This window comes from Euprymna scolopes, chromosome 26 (genome assembly GCF_053919585.1).
Source record: "Euprymna scolopes isolate OS-2025 chromosome 26, ASM5391958v1, whole genome shotgun sequence".
NCBI classification, from domain to species: domain Eukaryota; kingdom Metazoa; phylum Mollusca; class Cephalopoda; order Sepiida; family Sepiolidae; genus Euprymna; species Euprymna scolopes.
In genome coordinates this window covers 67,016,238-67,038,266 of record NC_136507.1, presented here as the reverse complement: position 1 = coordinate 67,038,266, position 22,029 = coordinate 67,016,238, and the positions used below count along the sequence as shown (strand labels likewise).

At 31.8% G+C, this 22,029-nt stretch overlaps 1 protein-coding gene across 1 annotated transcript in view; it reads left to right on the top strand.

Annotated features, from left to right (window-relative positions):
• The window catches only part of LOC145248139 (uncharacterized), a 173,820-nt gene that overhangs the window by 114,010 nt on the left and 37,781 nt on the right, over nt 1-22,029 (top strand). The window contains exon 5 of the mRNA XM_080109953.1: nt 21,895-22,017. Within this exon, the coding sequence (XP_079966079.1) occupies nt 21,895-22,017 (123 nt within the window). The remainder of the gene's footprint in view (nt 1-21,894; nt 22,018-22,029) is intronic.

The window sequence follows — 22,029 nt, the reverse complement described above, 5'->3', positions numbered from 1 at the left end:
AAATAGTGCGTGTATAACATCTTTGTATAAAAAAAAAAAACTTCTATCTCTCCCGCCTTCTCTCTAGCCGCCTCTCTTTCTCCCTTGACAATTAATCTTTACAAGTTTTTTATCCCGACCAACGCCGACTGAAACAAATGGTCCTGGTAAATTCCTAAATTCTCCCCCACCCCGCGTTTATGTCAAAATATTAAGATACGTACTGTTGATAAAGGGAATAGTTTGAAGAGATTTAATATGTATTCGTTACAGAAAGTAATACTGCAATTTTTTTATCCTGGACAACATCGAGTAGAACAAATAGCCTCGGTAAATTCTTAAGTTCTTCCTCACCGATTGTATTTCAATGTACTAAGATAGGTAATGTTAAAAAATTCAGTCGTCCGAAATGAGTACATCCATATTTTTATAAAGTAATAGGGTTCGTGTGTTTCTGTCTGTGTGTACAGCTCTGCATCATCAACGAAATATAAAGGAGGTAAGAGGGTAGATCTCTCCTGGTAGAGAAACATTAGAACCCATTTTAGGATGTTTCTGTTATAGGAGACATAAGAATCTTGGCCTAATTTCTTTATATACTATTCTACAAACCACCCCCATATCGAATGACTTATGCTCATTTGCATATCACATTATATTAAATCTCTTTAACTAATTACCTCGACCTTATTACATATTGGAAATATTCTAATCATTTCAACTGTACTATTTACAAAATCTATTTAACATTTAATCTATCTATCTATATATCACATTATATTAAATCTCTTTAACTAATTACCTCGACCTATATATATCTATAAAAACAGAGATGTGTGTGCCACAGACGATTTCTGATTGGTTAATCCAATAATCACATCTCCTAAAAAACAATCGTTTCTACGCTCTTACCTTTACCATAAAATATTATGGCTTTATTTATTGTCCATCTTGGAAGGGTTTAATTTTTTAATAACTTGTTATTTACAAATTAAAAAAATACGAAACTATTATACGAAACTAAACTACACGAAACGCGCACACACACACGTTCACTACCGTCACGTTGTTATGGCAACCAAACCCGCTGACTTACATAAACAGTAAACACACACAGTAAATGTGATTTTCTTCATTTTCTCATTTCACTCGTGGTCTTAAATTCATTTCGGGTTTGTATTACTGTACACATAGATTCGAATAAGTTGCCAAAAAACAAATATATAACAAATAAATGTTATCAAAGGCAAGATAAATTACTTTTCTACCAAACTGGATATATTTTTCGTGTTTTTATTCAATTTTAACATGTTTATTCAGCTCGAAAAGCATACAGTGTTTACCGATGTATTGGAAAATTCAAGATGGCGGCCGATTCTCTCTTTAACACGGTAAGTTTGGAAAAAGGTGTAATAAATAAAAAAAAACCGGTTAAAATACTGTTAAAAACTCGCTCAATATATGTTACCGTGATATAGGTTGACATATATTCGGCGGGTTTTTAATAGTATTTTGTATAGTTTTTTATTTATAACACCTTTTCCCAAACTTACGGTGTTAAAGAATGTGTGAGACGCCATCTTGAATTTTCCAACACATCGGTAAACACTGTATTCTTTTCGAGCTGAATAAACATGTTAAATTGAATAAAAACACTAAAAATATATCCAGTTTTTATCGGTTTTTTACCTTCTCTGCAGAAGTACAAAAAAAACAAAAAAAAAACGGAAGGTACTTTTACAGAATGTTAAACTAACCCTAACCGATGTTTTATGTTTAGTTTAGGAAAAGTCAGAAGAAACAAAAGTCATTATTGCATGAAATATACGTATTTAGTTGAAGTATTGTTTATGTCAATTCTTTCGAAGAAATTTAGCAAGAATACCTGTAAACCAGGAAATCGGTAAAATGTCATCATGGATGAATACTTGTCTATTATAATTTCTACCCTTGACAAAAACTTAGCCATAACAAAAGAGATTTATTGTTCAGATTGTTTATGAGATTGATTTCTAAAAATATATTTTATAAATAAAATCGACTTTAAAATTAAAGACTTAAATTACAATAATTGAATTTAAACATTCTTATTTCAATATTTGGCACATAACACCTGCAAAAATGATCACAATGTCAGGATTTCATTTTATTTCAGAATCGATGGCATATTGTGTAGATTGATATCTCATTATATTAAATACTAATATTTAACATTAGTTTATCATTTAAGCCGATAAAAAGCCCTTTTTTTTTCGAGTCATAAAAGGATTTGGAGTTTCCTAATCAACCTTTCGGGTGCAGTTGCACGCTCTCAAAATAACTAAAGTGTTGGCTTTAAAAAAATTGGTTCATTAAAACTAAACAGGTTTAGTTTTAATAAAAAAAAAAATTTTTTTAAAAATCGCTTTGGTAATTAGATATGTCGTATGGTTATCCCTAATCGCTGAATAAAACCGCTAACGAGTTGAATGATTACGACATAAAATTAAACTCGGGTTCCTGAAACGGAAACTTCGTTTGTTTTTGTTTTTTTCTTATCAATATATTTACATTGTTATTTTGTTTTCATTTTCAATCATTCGAACAGTTTTCTTTTTCAAGTAATCCAAGTTACAAAATTCCCACTGTTTACTATGCTAAAATCACAATGACTAATGTATACCTATTAACCTTTATCCTTGAGTGGCCTCTGGTCAGTTTTCTTTTTATAATGTACAGTTTTAAAAGTTTTAAAAACTATATAGTTTTTATTTCAGGAAAATTAATAGGTCAGTTTTTACGATGTGCCCTGTTAAAATACTGTTAAAAACTCGCTCAATATATGTTACCGTGACATAGGTTGACATATATTCGGCGGGTTTTAATAGTATTTTGTATAGTTTTATATTTATAACACCTTTTCCCAAACTTACGGTGTTAAAGAATGTGTGAGACGCCATCTTGAATTTTCCAACACATCGGTAAACAATGTATGTTTTTCGAGCTGAATAAATATATTACATTGAATAAAAACACAAAAAATATATCCAGTTAGGTAGAAAAGTAACTTATCTTGCCTTTGATAACATTTATTTATATATTTGTTTTTGACTATTTTTTCGAATCTATGTGTACAGTAATACAAACCCACGATATGAATACTCACGTTGTTATATATATATATATATATATATATATATATATATATATATATATATATATATATATATAAATGAGATTATAGCAGTTAAAAAACATTTTTAAAACACACACACACACCTTTTTCAAAGTGATCAGAAATCGTATAAAAGTAAAAAGGGTAAATTTTTACTTACTTTCCAACTTAATCACCTTTAACGTGACTTTTACAGTTTTTTTTAAATGGAATTCATTTACCGATACAAAAGAAACGATAAGTAAATAAATCCATAAATAAATATTATAAATGGTTTATTTTAATACTTGCCAGGATGCGGAGGAAAATGAATGAAGGGGGAGGGGAATAAAATAAAAACATTTTTGAAACAGAGTAAGTTTGAAAGAATTGCTTTGCACAGAAAGAAATTAATGAAAAAATTAAATTAAATTTCTTTTCTTTCTTGATATTTTTTTAGTTTTTTATGAAAAAGGAAGTCAAAATTAAGACTATAAAAAAACAATTTTTATTAAGAGCGAACCTCAGTCGTCAGGTCTGTAAAAAAAGACGTGGAATAATAAATGTTTTCTAATACAAATTGTTTTTACTTATGTGTTCATTTGTCTCTTTGAAGTTCGTTTGTTTAATATATCGGTTTGCAATATAATTTTGTCATTCTGTCAGACTCAAATTTTAAATCTATATATCTATAAAAGTGAAAGTGTGTGTGTGTGTGTGTGTGTGTGTGTGTGTGTGTGTGTGTGTGTGTGTGTGTGTGTGTGTGTGTGTGTGTCTGTGTACATTTCCCTACGAAATAACTCTGTCAATTTTTAGTCTACAGACTCGAAATTTGATATACAGGGTACTGAGATTTGGAAAAATCTATGTGATCGGTTTTTAGCCAGAAATTTGGCGATTAAGGGGTCAAAGTTCAACGATTTGAGCTTTGAGAACTCTACCAAACTTCTCCAACAATTTTGGGTCTACACACTTGAAATTTTAGATATAGCTTCCGTGGACATGGATCTAACTTAATAACTTGATTTGAGCCCAAAACAATAAATTTACAGGGGTCATAATAGGGGTCAAAGTTTAAAAAATTACCCCCTTTTTTTTGCTCATCATACACCTCCAAACACCCGGGCAACGCCGGGCACCCATGCTAGTATATATATATTTTTAGTGGCCTGGCAAGGCCACAGGGGAGACAACCAAGCAAAAAAAAACTTAAGCATTTTTTCCACTGTATTAATGAATTTTAGTGACCGCCGCCATTCTTAACATAAGGAGGGGAGGTTGTAACAATTTGTGTGTTTTGTAATAAGGTTCGACTGTCCGTTTCTGCTTATTCCTGTCATCTGTCGGGCACACCTGAGTAACTTCGTGAAAGTCGCAGGTCGAAGTACCTTAATAGGAATTACCTCCCTGAGTATAACGTTCAAAAGAATAACTACGGATACATATAGATATCGAAACCGAAGCACGTATTACAGGATCTGAATTAAACTTAATCTTTGTTATTCGCAGCTAATGCTAACGAATCCAGCACCACACGACTTTCAGCGATAACCATTTTACAATTTCGGCCTCTATTCCGGGACTGATTTTCTAGGATCGCGGGGCTCTCCATTAACAGGTGCTTACCTAGTACTGGTATTAGCTGCCCATAAATGTTACCAAAGCAAAATTCTCTTCCTGGCGTGTTTTATATATATTTTACTAATATAAACAAATTTACATTGTCGCGACACTGGACACGCTAATGTTTCGGACAAATGGTTTCTTCTGTGGAAAGCAACCATTTATTAAATCCCTTGACGAGGACTTCTGGTTTTAACCGCCCATTTGTTCGAAACATTAGCATGTCTAATGTCGCGACGATGTAAATTTGTTTATATTCATAAAAATATATCTTGCTCTTCTTTTATTGAGCACTCTTAATAACTTCGTTAAATTCATCACTATTGAATACCTTTAACCTGGTATATATATATATATATATATATATATATATATATATATAAGTTATGAAAATATATATGGCAATTAAGCTATACGAAATATTATGTGTAGCTTAATTGCCATATATATTTTCATAACTTACTACCTAGCTCTACCTATGTATTGAGCACTGAACATGTTTGCATAAAATTATATCTTTGTATATTAATTTATCTGATTAAATAAAATAGTTAGATATATAAATGTGTGTGTGTGCGTGTGTGTGTGTGTGAGAGAGAGAGAGAGAGAGAGATCCATGCTGTGATTTGCATCATCTGGTATCTGCTACACGTCTTATGATCAGTCAACCTGCGTTACTGAGGCAAGTATGAGAGGAAAAGAATTCTCCAAAACTATATAGCAAGTTATTTCGCCAATAAACTTATTAAAAAAAATAGTGTTTTTTTATGTTAAACCCTTAATTATAAAGTCAAAATGTTCATGTAGAAACCTGATTTTATCTACTACAGGATGTTAAAGCAAAATCCTACACTTGACAATAAATAAACCAAATACCAGGAGGTGCTGAGAAGCGTGATGGAGCTCTGCATGAACCAGATTGACCCGTATGTTAACCAAGAGGATTCCCCCTCTTGCATACAAGGCCAAGACGACCCAGGCATGATTGCTGCAGTGCACATAGTCCTCGGCATTTATCGCCAGACGCATGAACGCCCTCCTTGTCCAATAGCAACCTTATTATGTTGATGAATGAGGCCAAAACCAATAAGCACGTCCGCAATATGGTCGACTCTCCGAAAGCTGCTATCGCAGAAACATTTGCTAATACAGGCAAGGACATGGTCACCTAAACGAATGACTTATTCATGCCCGTCTTCAGATAGTCGTTTCCGCTGGTTGTTTATTTTTTTTTTATTCAAACAATGTGTGTAACGATAATTGTTGCTAAGTAAACTGCCGGGTCTCTGTATATACATCCTCTGTTTTTATTGGTCATCTTTTTCTCTTTGTCAAGTATCGGATTTCGCTTAAACACACTTTATTTTATAGAATTATTACAATTTTATCTTTATTTATTTCGGGTCACAATAACTGTATATGTGAAAAAAAAAGTGGCCTAATTCCATTACCTACAAAAAAATAAATAAATAAATAAAAATAAACGGTCGACACGTATACTTCCTCCTTTAAGGGTTTTTTTTTATTTTTCTACGTGTACTTGTCTTGTTTCGAATTTTAATTACTTTCATTTTCATATTTGGTCTACTTTTTACTCGGTCACCTCGAAGAATATTTTTTGTTCCATAAAAAAAACGACAAAAACTTGTTGGAGAGTAACAATGCATAAGTACCCTCAGTTTTAAGTGGACGACTCAGGCCGTTGTGATTTGAAGTTTCCGCTCTTAGATTTGAAAGTGACGAAGAAAGAAAGAAAAGAAAGAACAAAGAAGAAAGCAAAAAGAAAATAATAAAAATTAACGAAGAATGAAAAAGAAAAACGGAAAAGAACGAAAAAGAAAAATCTCCAAAGAATTTAAAAAAAAAAAGAAACACCGACAAAGAATGGGAAAAAGAAAAACTAACCAAGAATGAAAAAAGGAAAAATGACAAAAATAAAAAATATATATAACGAAGAATGAAAAAGAAAAACGAAAAAGAAAAACGAAAAAGAAAAACTGCCAAGGAATTAAAAAAAAAAAAAGAAAAACCGACAAAGAATGGGAAAAAGGAAAACTATCCAAGAATGAAAAAAGTAAAAGCGACAAAGAATGAAAAAAGTAAAAGCGACAAAGAATGAAAAAAGTAAAAGCGACAAAGAATGAAAAAGTATAACGAAGAATGAAAAAACAGACGAAGATGAAAACTTAAACGAAAGAATGAAAACAAAAACGAAAAATGAAAGAAAAACGGACGAAGAATAAAAAAAAACGGACGAAGCTAAGATAAAACGGACAAAAATGATAAAGAAAAATAACAGATGAAGAATGATAAGGGGAAAAAAAGCAGACGAAAAGTAATAAGAAAAAACGGACGAAGAATGATAGGAAAGAAAAACAGACGAAGAATAAGAAAAAAAAACGGACGAAGGATAAAAAGAAAAGAAAAACAGACCAAGAATAAGAAAAAAAACGGAAAAGAATAAAAAAAAACGGAAAAGAATAAAAAATGGTGAAGATTGAAAAAACGGGTGAAAAGTGATGAATAATCTGACAACGAATGAAGATAACGGATGAAGAATGAAAAACGAATGAGGAAGAAATACTAGGAATAAAAAAATACTAAAACAGAATAAAGAAGAAATACTAAGAAAGAATGAAAAAATACTAAGAATGAAAAAAATTAAATAGAATGAAGAAGAATTACTAAGAAAGAATGAAAAGAAAAATTAAAAATGAATAAAACAAGGAAAAAGAGAAATTAATTTTAAAAAAAAATGCTTTAAAATATCGAACGAAAAACTGCAAAATTACTGAATCTTGGATCCGTCGACTGTTTCTGCACTGATAGTCGATTTATAGAAATCTTTTCATATTTTATCTCTTGTTACTGACTGTGCGACGATACAGTGACGTCATTTTATATTTACATTTGTTTGCATATTTTTTTAATTTTTTTTTTTTTTTTACATAGGCATCACCACTTATCAAGGCCAAGAGGCCACTCGAGGATAAGGGTTAAAGCGTGTACGGTAGAAATTGGACAATATAGTAACCGTTAGTAATGGAGATTCGGTAAATTTGTTAACTTATATGGAACGGCTCATACAAAAAGCAAAAAACAAAAAACCATTTTAGTTGTGAGACAACACTTTTTTATATTCTTTAATTAAAAAGATGTTGTTGATGTTTAATCATATTGGAAATGTTTTCCCTGTTACCCGTTTTCCAGGCGGACTACATTACTTTCAATAAACTGTAATAAAGTATAATTTTCAATAACATTATACAACACAACAAAATGAAAATATATTTAATATATCAGCTTAAATGTTATTTAGGTGCAACTACTATACTGTCGTACGTCACAATCACGTTGACACACCGGTTCTCGCCAGATCACCGAAGTTAAGCAACGTTGAGCCTGCCTAGTACCAGATGGGTGACCATTTGGGAAAGTGAAGCGCTGTATGTACCGCGAGATAAAATACCAGGTAGAGAAACTGGCTCGGTCTTTCCTTCTCTCGAGGGTAGATGGGACTCTTAAGCCGTGGTAGTGATGGCGTCACGATAAAAATACCCTTGATAGCCCTGGTGAAGCATCAAGTATTCAGCTACCGATAAGGTTCGAATTACACTACAAACTCGACCGCGCTGAATGGATGGACTATATTGTCTCCAGTATGCGTGTGCTTCGTAGTAAACATGCAACCCTTAGACAGCTAACATAAATTTGAGGGTTTGTATTACTGTACACATAGATTCGAAAAAGTTGTCAAAAAAACAAATATATAACAAATAAATGTTATCAAAGACAAGATAAGTTACTTTTCTACCAAACTGGATATATTTTTCGTGTTTTTATTCAATGTAACATGTTTATTCAGCTCGAAAAGCATACAGTGTTTACCGATGTATTGGAACATTCAAGATGGCGTCTGATTCTTTCTTTAACACGGTATGTTCAGGAAAAGGTGTTATAAATAAAAAACCGAATAAAATACTGTTAAAAACTCGCTCAATATTTGTTACCGTGACATAGGTTGACATATAGTCGGCGGGTTTTTAATAGTATTTTGTATAGTTTTATATTTATAACACCTTTTCCCAAACTTACGGTGTTAAAGAGGGTGTGAGACGCCATCTTGAATTTTCCAATACATCGGTAAACACTGTATGTTTCTCGAGCTGAACAAATATGTTACGTTGAATAAAAACACAAAAAATATATCCAGTTTGGTAGAAAAGTAATTTATCTTGCCTTTGATAACATTTATTTGTTATATATTTGTTTTTTGACAACTTTTTCGAATCTATGTGTACAGTAATACAAACCCAAATTTTATATACTTTACACACGGGTTTATTCGTCATCGACAAAGGTAAAACTGGAAAATAAATTTAAAAAAAAATAACATGTAAATACAACATGAAAACGAGGTAGAGATAATGAAAGTACTAAAACTTAAAAGAGGATTGTAGACATAGACATAGATAATCGAAATAATTTGATTATAAAAAAATAATCATAGAAAAGAAAACATTAAAATTATGCTAAATAACAGCCGCATTACGAGAGGTCAGATGGGGGTCTTGTAGTGAACTACTACTATGATGCTGCTACGGTATGCTTCCCTTATTTCTCTCTTTCTTCCTACTCTTCTACTTTTCCCTTCCTTTCTTCTCTCAACGTCACCAGGGGTTTCAGCCAATCGGAATAGAGGACTTTCCTGGAGGGAGATACAAAGAAGAAATCTGTCTCAGACATGCGGAAACGATAGAAGCATCAACACGTGACGGACCAGTTTCCCTGGGTAAAGACTTTTATCAAAGAAATGTACCATCCTCTTTGTACCCCTATAACGGGGAAACCTTTATAAAGCATCATCAATCCTAAAGTCTCGTCGCACTTAATTATAACCCGATGTTTTCTTTTCCACAACCGTTCTTTTTCAGCACTCTTGTTCTCTCTGTAATTTCGGAGGTGTCACCAAAAGGGGGACCGACCGAAATGGTGACCCTTTTTCAGACGTCGTTAAAACCTATGGTAACAGCCATAGTCTCACACGTGGCTAAACATTAAAAAAAAATCATGGGGTTATAAAATAGTACTAAAATATAACACTTTCATTATTCAAATCTATCCTAATAATGGAGAAAGGCAATCATTCTTATCGGCGATTTTCAAAACAAAAATGTTCAGATATTCGAAGGGATAGAAAAACTATAGAGCCGTGCGAAAGGCAGTTAAAAGGGATCGTGTATGAGTACCGGAATTCCTAGCTGTACTACCACAATGTTGTTTTCATGTCTAATGTAAATAATTTCTTGTTGAATCTTTCCTTTAAATAATCTTATTCTACCTAATTTTCACCACGAAAAATAACTACTGCGCTGATGTCTTGATGACCACCGTGCACTCATTAAACAATATCTTCGAATGCTTTTCCGGCTTTTATAAGTTGTCTTTCCCTTTGAAAATTAACTTAGCAATCCAGAGTCCGTGCAGTTTATCTACCAATCTCTTACGAAATTTACTAATCACAATATCGAAAATTATTAAAATCAATATTAGACAACCTACATTCCGTTATTTTAACTTAACATTAGTTACAACATTTTACATTTTGCATTTACAACATTTTACTTTTACAACATTTTACTTTTACAACATTTTACATTTACAACAATTTACTTTTTTACTGTTCGTTACTGTTCGTTAACATTAGTTAGAACATTTTACTTTTTTTACTGTTCGAACATTATCAGTCTGTATCTCATGCGTTCAGAGATTGAAATTCACTTGAAGGAAACAAAAATTGACCCTATTCTTTCGAAGGGAAACTGAAATTTGTTTGTCGGTTTCTCATCGAGCATGAGTACCGGAATTCTTAGCTAGTGAACGGGTCTGAAGAAAACCCCTAAGCAAACAAGGCCAGAAAAGAAGATAAATGCTAAGTAATCTATTCTACGTTAGACAGAACAAAAGATTTCCCAAAAATATAAATACGTCAGATTTATAAAAAATATAAATACGTCAGATTTATAAAAAATATAAATACGTTAGATTTATAAAAAAATATAAATACGTTAGATTTATAAAAAATATAAATACGTTAGATTTATAAAAAATATAAATACGTTAGATTTATAAAAAATATAAATACGTTAGATTTATAAAAAATATAAATACGTTAGATTTATAAAAAATATATAAATACGTTAGATTTATAAAAAATATATAAATACGTTAGATTTATAAAAAAAATATAAATACGTTAGATTTATAAAAAATATAAATACGTTAGATTTATAAAAAAAATATAAATACGTTAGATTTATAAAAAATATAAATACGTTAGATTTATAAAAATATAAATACGTTAGATTTATAAAAATATAAATACGTCAGATTTATAAAAAAAATATAAATACGTTAGATTTATAAAAAAAAATATAAATACGTTAGATTTATAAAAAATATAAATACGTTAGATTTATAAAAAAATATAAATACGTTAGATTTATAAAAAAATATAAATACGTTAGATTTATAAAAAATATAAATACGTTAGATTTATAAAAAAAAATATAAATACGTTAGATTTATAAAAAAAAATATAAATACGTTAGATTTATAAAAAAATATAAATACATTAGATTTATAAAAAAATATAAATACGTTAGATTTATAAAAAATATAAATACGTTAGATTTATAAAAAATATAAATACGTTAGATTTATAAAAAATATAAATACATTAGATTTATAAAAAAATATAAATACGTTAGATTTATAAAAAATATAAATACGTTAGATGTATAAAAAATATAAATACGTTAGATTTATAAAAAATATAAATACGTTAGATTTATAAAAAAATATAAATACGTTAGATTTATAAAAATATAAATACGTCAGATTTATAAAAAATATAAATACGTTAGATTTATAAAAAATATAAATACGTTAGATTTATAAAAAATATAAATACGTTAGATTTATAAAAAAAATATAAACACGTTAGATTTATAAAAAAAATATAAATATATTAGAATTATAAATAAAAATATAAATACGTTAGATTTATAAAAAATATAAATACGTTAGATTTATAAAAAATATAAATACGTTAGATTTATAAAAAATATAAATACCTTAGATTTATAAAAAATATAAATACCTTAGATTTATAAAAAATATAAATACGTTAGATTTATATAAAAAAATATAAATACGTTAGATTTATAAAAAATATAAATACGTTAGATTTATATAAAAAAATATAAATACGTTAGATTTATAAAAAAATATAAATACGTTAGATTTATAAAAAATATAAATATGTTAGATTTATATTAAAAATATAAATATGTTAGATTTATAAAAAATATAAATATGTTAGATTTATAAAAAATATAAATACATTACATCTATAAAAAAATATAAATACATTAGATTTATAACAAAAATATATATATACGTTAGATTTATAACAAAAAATATAAATACGTTAGATTAAACATCTTTGAGACTCGCTGATATCAAATATGTAAAGCAGAGGTAGAATGCAAGCGAAACAAGTTCAGTGCGTATAATACTTAACAATAGCAAAATTCGTGTTTCTGTTTCTAATTTTTATATTTTCTAATACTGAGGATCGAACACTTGTTATTGAACTTTATTCGTTCTTTTGAATTTAATAAGCCAAATAACAAGTTTGATTTTAGTATTTACATTGCTAGAATAGATGAATTATTCCGTTTCTGTTCTGAACACGGTCTGATACCCGCGAAGACAGAAGACAAAACCATTGACAGATACCAACCGAGACGAGCGACAAAAAAAAACATGGACAGATACCAGGCAAGTCAAGTAATAAGGTATTATTATACAAACACCGTGACAGCGAATTAGTAAAATCGTTTACGTAGTATTCTGTTACGTTTCGGTGTGCTGAACACGAATCTGAAAACTGGGTTAGGGTTAGGGTTAGGGTTAGGGTTAGGGTACATTTTTTTCTACTAATTCGCTGTCACGGTATTTGTATAAATTTACCAGTAATAAAAACACGGTAAAACGGGGGGGGGGAATACGGACAAATACCAGCTAAAGCGGCGGGGGGGTGGTAATACGGACAAATACCAGCCAAGGGGGGCAATAAAAAGACGGACAAATACCAGCTAAAGCGGGGGAAAATACAGACAAATACCAGCCAAGAGGGACAATAAAAACACTGACAAATACCAGCTAAGGCAGGGTACAAAAGATGGTTACATATTAGCAATGAGGAGAGTCAAACAGCAGGCAAATACTTGTGAAAACGGGAGGCCAAACTCAGGCTGATATTTATGAAGCAGAGGATAGACTAAGGCAGGTATGACCATGTGGACCAAACACATGCAAACATTTTTATGTAAACGAGTCATTAATGGATGATGTCTTCTGAAGGCAAAAAGTGTTACTCGACCCCAACAGACACGTGCAACAATTATCTTAGCAATCTTTTCGTGTGATTAGAGACCGGGGGTGGGGATTAAAACGGGTTTCAAATAGTCATCAGCGGAGAGTTCGTTTTTTATGCGTCATGGAATCGTGACCGGATTCTGACAAATTCAAGCCCAGCTCCCCCTACTTTACCGCTTCTCTATATATCTACCAACCCCCTTCCTCCAGACGAGATTTCAACAGAGATGCCGCACTCCCACCCAATTAAAATACAATGCACTTGTGATTTACGCGAGGTCAGACTGTACATGAATGGCCAACTGATGAAAATAATGAGTACACAAATTCCGAAAAAACTGTCGAAATTGTTGCACAGCTAGAAAAAAAAATGGGGGTGGGGAAATAACCTCGAAATCACTTTGTGTCTCCAGCTCTCCTGAACATTAGCCCAATCTAATAATATCTGCATCAGCAATGATCAACTCTTTGTTTTTCTCTTTAAATAAATATTAACAATTATTTTTTATACCTATATACACGAGTGTTTAATACTTACGCAATCATCAGTGCAGGAAGTGATCACTAATATTGCTGATCGGAAAATTAGAATCCTGTCACAAATCGCCCTCGCCTTAGTAGGCTGGCATTCTACCACATGGCCACCGGCAGTTAACACAATAATTGAGGGAACTTAAGTGCCTGTAAATGCCAAGTTAGCAGGTATATATCATATAATATCATATAAACTTCAATCGCTAGTTTGGTTTGGTTGTTTAATAGTGAATTTTATCGTTTTTGTTACCAGCCTTGCGGAACATGAATGAGTTTTGTAATGAGAGAGAGAAAACGGTTATTGTATTAACGACTATATGTTTGGTACATTTTAAGTTAGGTAACCAGTCAGGGAGTGGGGGAGATAGAAAGAAAAAGAGGAAATGGAAAGAAGGAAAAAGGAGAAAAGGTGGGGTGGTTTGGGTTTTGGTTTTGGTTTTGCAGAACATAATTAAGTTTTGCAAAAGGAAGTAGAAAAACAAAAAGCATTAATGTTAGGTGCATTTCGTCTCAGGAAGTCAATATCTTCAGACAGCCTGATCTGGTAGTACCAGGGTTTTATTATTATTATTATTATTATTATTATTATTATTACGCAGTTTTTATGCAATCGAAGCTTTAATTTAAAAGGTTTACATTCTGAATTTGTTAGTTATTAAAATCTACTTACACTTTTTCATTTATTATTAGTGAATAATAATTATCAGTGACTTAAATTGTGACATGTTTATTACATGCGTTAATCTACACTTTCAATCTTATCTTGATTATTAGTTAAATCATAAGTAAGTATCATTAGATTCAGGTTAGTTCAAGCGTAACAGAGTGCGTGTGAGAGTTTGTAAAAACATCAGCAGCAGCCGGAGAATAGATGGCTAGCGAAGGTATTAGCAGCAGCGTTTGAGCACGTATACAAAGGACAGCACGTGGTCGAAGAGTGAAGCAAAGTCCCACCGGAAAAGGTGGACGTGTAAAGTCGAATGGGGGGAATGGCTGGCTAGTATGAGTTCGAGAAAAATAAAAACTCGATCGGGTGAGATGGATTTGTGGCGGCGAGAGACTTTTAAGCTGGTGTCGAGTGAATGCGGGGTTTTGTTAATCTCATGGCAGACGAAATGAAAAGTTGTTGGTTGGTTGGTTGGTTGGTTGGTTGTTTTTGTTTTACGGCATATCAAACCTTTTCAGGTTATTTAATGCCGAATCCAGTGATTTTGAAGAACAATTTTTTAATAGAGTATATTTGGGGTTTTTTTTTTGTTTTTTGGGGTTTTTTTTTTAAGTCGGTTTCTAGTTAACCCATAGTTGGGACTCTAACAGGTGCTACCAATCCGGGTCAGAGTGGACCTGGGAACAATGGCAATTAAAGGGTGGCTCCACACTCCCCAAAGCAAGCTGGGGCCTCAACATTGGATATAGTTTAAGGTCATATCCAGGACCGAAATGAAAAGTTAAAAAAAAAAAAAAAAAAAAAAGCAGGCATTATTTAGAAAGTAACGGTAATAAATGTATTTTTTTTGCTAAAACAGGGAAAAAAAGCCGAGTTGGATTTATTTTTGTTTGTTTGTTCCTTTGCGACAGTACTAGACGACTGGAGGTCTGAAAGAGATTTGAACTGTAACGAACACGGTTTGAACGTAACGGCTACGTTATACAAGCACATCAGAACTACTAACATGTTACTGCTCATCTTCAGTTTATACAGGAGGCTGAAACAATTCTACACAAGGTGTTACCAATAAAAAACAAGCATTTTGAACATACGTAAATACGTGTGGTTACTCCTTTTAACGTTGTATCTTCTTTAATATATATATATATATATATATATATATATATATATATATATATATATAGTGAAATCAAAGGAGATGCAATGTTTATCTAATGTAAGCAATGGTAAACTTCGATCTATATATAAATACCAAGTATTTATATATAGATCTTTTTATCTCAACCAAATAAAAAAGTTCAATACACAAGTAATAGAGGGTAGAGCTTATTATAAGAGAAAAGAAATTAAAACTGTAAGTTGACAGCTATTGCTTATATCAGTTTGAGGCTATTGTAACCATATGGAATTTATGGTGCTTCTTGTCGAACCCCAGAACCGGGCAGTGCTTTTGTCGCACACAAAGAGAGATTAGGTTGAAAAAAGTGCAATGAAAGGGGTCAGCTCGCTTTGGTCTCCTGGCCGAAAAAGAGGAGGTAGTCCGTGCGTTAACCTTTTTTTTTATCAACTTCTATTACGGGCTCAACTGGTATGAGAGACGGTCTGTGATTGGGCAAGCCAGAAAATAAGTTGAACGCTTCCGCCAATCAGCGCCGAGCTTATAAACCGAGCAGATTAAAGATCATAAACCGCAAGCTGCCGCTGCTGTTGTGGTCTTATACTGTAATCACTACTGCTGGTATAACGTGTCGCATTAAAATGTAACTACGAATTGTTTACCATGTTTTCTGAAAAGTCTGGCAACTCCTTTTTATTTTAATTAAGTAGAAATAGTGAAAATATTAAAACTCCTACACTAACCTGTCTAGTTTAAAAAAGTGAGTTAATGAGTATCGTTCTTCAGTCGCCTGTAGTAATATATGGGTGGATTCTGATGGAGTGGGAACATCTAGCATCAAATTTAAAAAACTAACAGAAGAAACTTTAAACTCGCGAAGAAAAAAATCTACTTGACGTAATACAACTCCTCAAAGCACTGCACATCTGCTATTTGCGTTCTATTAAAAAATAATAAATGACATCGTTTGAAATATTCGCTTCGTATAACTAATTTCTGAGTTAACGTTATTATTCCTATTTATTTGCTTTCCACGAGGGCAGAGATATGTACACGGTGAGGTGTTAATGTGGGGAAAATTCAGTTGTGCAAGAAAGGACATTCTGAATCAAGAGATATTTTAATTGATTCATTCTAGATAGATTTCTCCCAGTGTTTTTTTTTTTCTGTAACTGTGCAAACTTACTCTGGGTCGATAAGTTCTGTTGCAGATGCGGCAGTGGTAGGTAGTGTCTTGTTGCAGGTCTCCGCCGTTTGTGCTCTCTCCTTTCCCCCCAGTGCTCTCCTCTGCTCATTTCTTTTGGTTTTTATGCCTTTACAGCTCTTCTCCAGAGGCTTGGATCTTCATGAGAATTGATAATATTTATTATTCGGACTACTATTCTCATTTTAGTGGTTATTTTCACAACGTTTCAGCTGATGTAAGCGCATACCTTTAGGTGTATCTTGAGAATTGCTCTTATTGCTGACATCTTTATTTTTATATTATTTTAATTGGAGTTCATTATTGAGATGAGTATAATTTATATTAATTTATTTATTGCGGACTATTATTCTCATCTTTATTAGTTGTTGTTTCACGACGTCTCGACCATATCTTCCTCTGGCCTTCGTCAGGTGGTAACCGCGACGGATAGGAACTTCGAATCTCCTAACTGCATTCTCAGCAATTACTGCCATCCGTAGTTGTTGTCGTCTCACCACGTATTCATATAAATAATACTCATCTCAATTAATATAAGTAATACTCATCTCAATAATGAATTCCAATTAAAATAATATATATATATATATATATATATATATATATATATATATATATATATATATATATATATATATATATACCATTCGGTACGGATCCGACCATGGAAGATCAGATAATAAATAAACATGGATTTATAAGATCAAAAAATCCAACCTTCGGAGCCCGTGGCGCAGTTGATAGAAACGTTGAATCTCTACGGTTCCAGATGAGCATTGTCTGAAGATAACGGTTTCAATCCTACCCAAAGCCGGCCAGAGACTTACTTGGCTAAAAACATGGTGAGACGACAACAACTACAGATGGCAGTAACTGCTGAGAATGCAGTTAGGAGATTCGAAGTTCCTATCCGTCGCGGTTACCTCCTGACGAAGCCAGAGGAATAGTTGGTCGGAACGTCGTGAAACAACAATTAATAAAGATGAGAATAATAGTCCGCAATAAATAAATTAATATATTTATTTATATATTCTACGTTCTTTCTGTTTCATAAACAAACATTTTATCCACCATTCACCAATAAGAGCTATTGTCAAGATTCACTCGAAGAAGGTCGGAGGTTATATCCATATGTGATTTTGTATCACATTTTTATGCTCGTCATCGGCAAAATGAAAGAGAATGTGCATATATGTAAATTCAACTGATTTTTCACGCATTTATTTGCATATTCCTTTAAACATTCATTTGAATTCATTCCCTATTAATATTGTTTTCGATTTTCTCATGGGATGATCATCTTTAGTTAACTATTACGTGTAATTATATTCATGTAAGTATTCTACATGATTTATACTTGCGTAATATTTTTGCAAAAAGATTATAGTAAACACAAACCTCTTTCTATGTATCTATTTATGTATGCGTATATGTATTTGTTATAAAATTTTGCCTAACAAACTTTTCTGTCAGTTTTTGGTCTACAGATGAACCTTCATACATAGGGTATTCGAATCCATGCGAAACTTTATATTTGGGTTTTAGCCGGGGAAAATCGGCCCAAAAGTGTGAAATTAAAAAATAATATAGGAATCTGCCAGGTGAAGGTCGCGAATGACGGCATTACAAACATGTATGCATAATTTAATAGCTATTGGATCATGTTTTAATTTTTAGCCTTGCAGAAAACATGTCTTCATAGCTCAGACATTAACGTCGAAGGAAAAAGTAAATCGTAAGCTAAACGTTTTGGTTTCGATTTTATCACTCATTTTTTTTAAATCATTACTATATATTCGGTCATATATAATATAATAATAAATACGAAATCTGCATTAACCAAACTATCATATTTAAGCGTATTTTACGACGGGGCAATGCCGGGCGGCTTGCTAGTATATATATATATATATATATATATATATATATATATATATATATATATATATATATATACATAGCAAAAATGGTAATTAGTAAAAACTTGAAGCAAGTGCTCAATACTATTGTAGAGCAAATACATATATTTTTATTACCGTTTTATCTGCTTAGTTACACATGTTTCGATTACCGAATCATATCAACGATATATATATATATATATATATATATATATATATATATATATATATATATATATATATATATATATATATATATATGGACCATCTTCTTCCAAATATGGGATTTCATTTTATTTTACTTGTACAAATGGAAATTCTTTTAACTTTCTTGAAGTTTTACATTGGGATTTTACCGTCACTGTATTTTTTATCTTCCACCAGACTATCCATTCATGTGTAATCACCTTTTTCTTTACCATATTCCCTCTGCTTAATTTTGCTAATTACAACCTTCTGATGAGAAGGAGAGTATTTCTTCGAAACTCCGCGGATTAAGGACTATCCATTTATCTAGTGTTTCCTTTTCAGATTAAATATGTTTTTAACTCATTTCAAAGTGTTTTTAACATATTTTATTAACTGTTTGCTCATATATATATATATATATATATATATATATATATATATATATATATAATAATTTTATTATTAACATCGACCGAAAAAACATATATGAACAGTCGTCCGAATAATGCAAGTAATACGAATTATAAATGCTCATCTAAAAGATTGAGAAACATTATTTCTATTTTGATTTTCTTTCTTTTTAGGTGTGTTTTGTCCCACTATCCATCATTTCCTAATAAAAGTGTATATCTCCTTCATAGAATCGAATTATCTTGGGAAAAGTTGTTATGCTTTAATTCTTTTATACCTTCAAATATTTATTTATCATGGTTGCTTTTGCTTTGTTTTATAGAGGAAAATTGTTTTTGTTTTTGATTTTGCAGAACATAATTGAGTTTTACAAAGAGAAAAAAAAACATTTATGTTTGGTGCATTTTAGGTTAGAAAGTCAGTATCTTGAAGAGTTGGATATAAATCCAACTCTTCAAGATACTGACTTTCTAACCTAAAATAGCACCATAATGAAAGGAGCAGTTCTTGCACAAATGCTGCAATAGCGTTTAGATATGAACGAGATAGAAGATGACCAATGAGACTCGACACATTTTGATAGGTAGATGCGTATTGGGAAACCATTTTGCAACTAAATAATTCAAAGTGTAGTATCCTGGTGGTTGAAATAAAATTCACACATAACTATGAAAATCACACCATTCGTAACACCTTTGCCTTTCAATTGTTTGCATTCATTATTCTGTGTTAAATCAACCTAAAAAATAAATGTAACGCTCGGGTTCGAATCGCGTCGGGAACTTTATCTTCTATACGAGAAATAGAAAATTCATTTCGCAGTAAGAAAATAATGCTTTCTTCCACTTCAGCATGCTAAACGAAAATGGATTCTTTGGACAAATCATCCTAACCTCTTCCAGACTACGGCTACATTATCTTTATATTAATAGGATACCGTGTGTGTTATTTATTTTGTATGCCACGCTTACATCCGAGTGAGTGTCGTTTAATTGTTATGGACTTCCATTTCTTGTAATAAATAATTTTACCAAGAATTCTTCACACTTTGGTTTCGGTTTCGATTATAACTGATGGCACTTAAGTCATCTATTATTTTTATAAATAATTTTACTAAGAATTCTTCATAAGTTTTGATTTCAGTTTCGATTATAGCTGATGGCACTCCAGTAATCTATTTTAAATACAGGGTGTCCACAAAGTCTGGCTACATTATGTAGCCAGACTTTGTGAAAGCATCCTGTAGATTATGTAGCCAGACTTTGTGGGCACCCTGTACACACACACACACACACACACACACACACACACACACACACATATATATATATATATATATATATACACACACAGAGTGCCCACAAAGTCTGGCTACATAATCAACAGGATGCTTCCACAAAGTGTGGCTACATAATGTAGCCAGACTTTGTGGACACCCTGTATATATAAATAATTTAATCAAGAATTCTTCATAAGTTTTGGTTTCGGTTTCGATTTAATCTGATGCACCCAAATCATATGGATATATTTTTTTATTTTTGAAATCGCAACTGTATAAGATATAAAAATTGATAGAACATTAATTCTATAATAATATACACGAAATCTGTAGCATTAAAATATCATATTAAAGTGTACTTTACGACCGGGCTACGCTGGGCCGTTGCGCGAGAAGGATACAAACATCAGTAATTAAATAGATAAGTTTGAAAATGATATTTGGAAAAGGATAGAATCGAACCCAGCTGGCAAGAGTTGAAAAGATAATAAATATTCAATTTAGGAATGTAGCGATTGTTCATTGTTCTTAGAAATAACTGGGTATATTAAATTATGTCAGTTAAAAGAATGAACAATACAAGTTACATAATGATGAAACAAATAGGTTAAAAATGATATAATTCCTTTAGGAATTTCTTTGTTTGCTAGAAGCGTGTTTGGGCATACATACGGGTAAATCCACGTGAATGGATCACATGGTGGGGCACGCTTTGACGTCATAAAGAAAGAGAATTCCCAATATAATCAGAGTGGGCTCGAGTGGGAGGCAAAGGCAGAGCCAGAGAGTTAGAAGAGATAGAAGAGATTCAGAGAGAGTCGAGTCAGTCAACTGAGAGCTGGCGCCCCTTGGAGGCGAAGGAGGGGGGAGACGAGACTGTGTAATCGTAAGAGCTTGAATTCCTGATTCATCAACCAGCTGGTAGAATGAAAGGATTATAATTTATATTTGTAAACTTGTCATCGTCGTCGCTGTATAACAGTGTCACATAAATGTCTCATCCTCCGATATATACGTCCCCGATATACTCTCTGATATGTGTTCTCAATATCCCACTACACAACAGGGCGTCCCTACTAGCTTAGATAAATACTTTTGAAGTTTTAATAAAAGAGTTACAATTACATTAAAGCGTCTCCATTTACGCTGAACATCTACAGAACGCCAATATATTCCATGTGAATGAGTCCCCTGTTGAATTTCCACAGGTCCTGTTAGTTCTTACTAAATAAATTTGAACAGCTTGCAGAATGCATACTCGAATATAAAAATATATAGAAAAAACTCCAAACTTAATCTTGACGAATTAATATAAACGCAAAAAAAAAATGACGAGAACCAGATTTTTGCCGAGAATTCGAAGCAATAATTATTAACAGTATTTTTTCTATTTTACTCTATTCCAATAGATGTCGATGAATGCGCTGCGGGGACAGATCGATGCCAACAGTTTTGCGTTAATCAAGACGGCGCCTACACATGCGGCTGTCACCGAGGATTTGCCTTGCAGAGTGATGGACGCACTTGTTCACGTAAGTAATGAA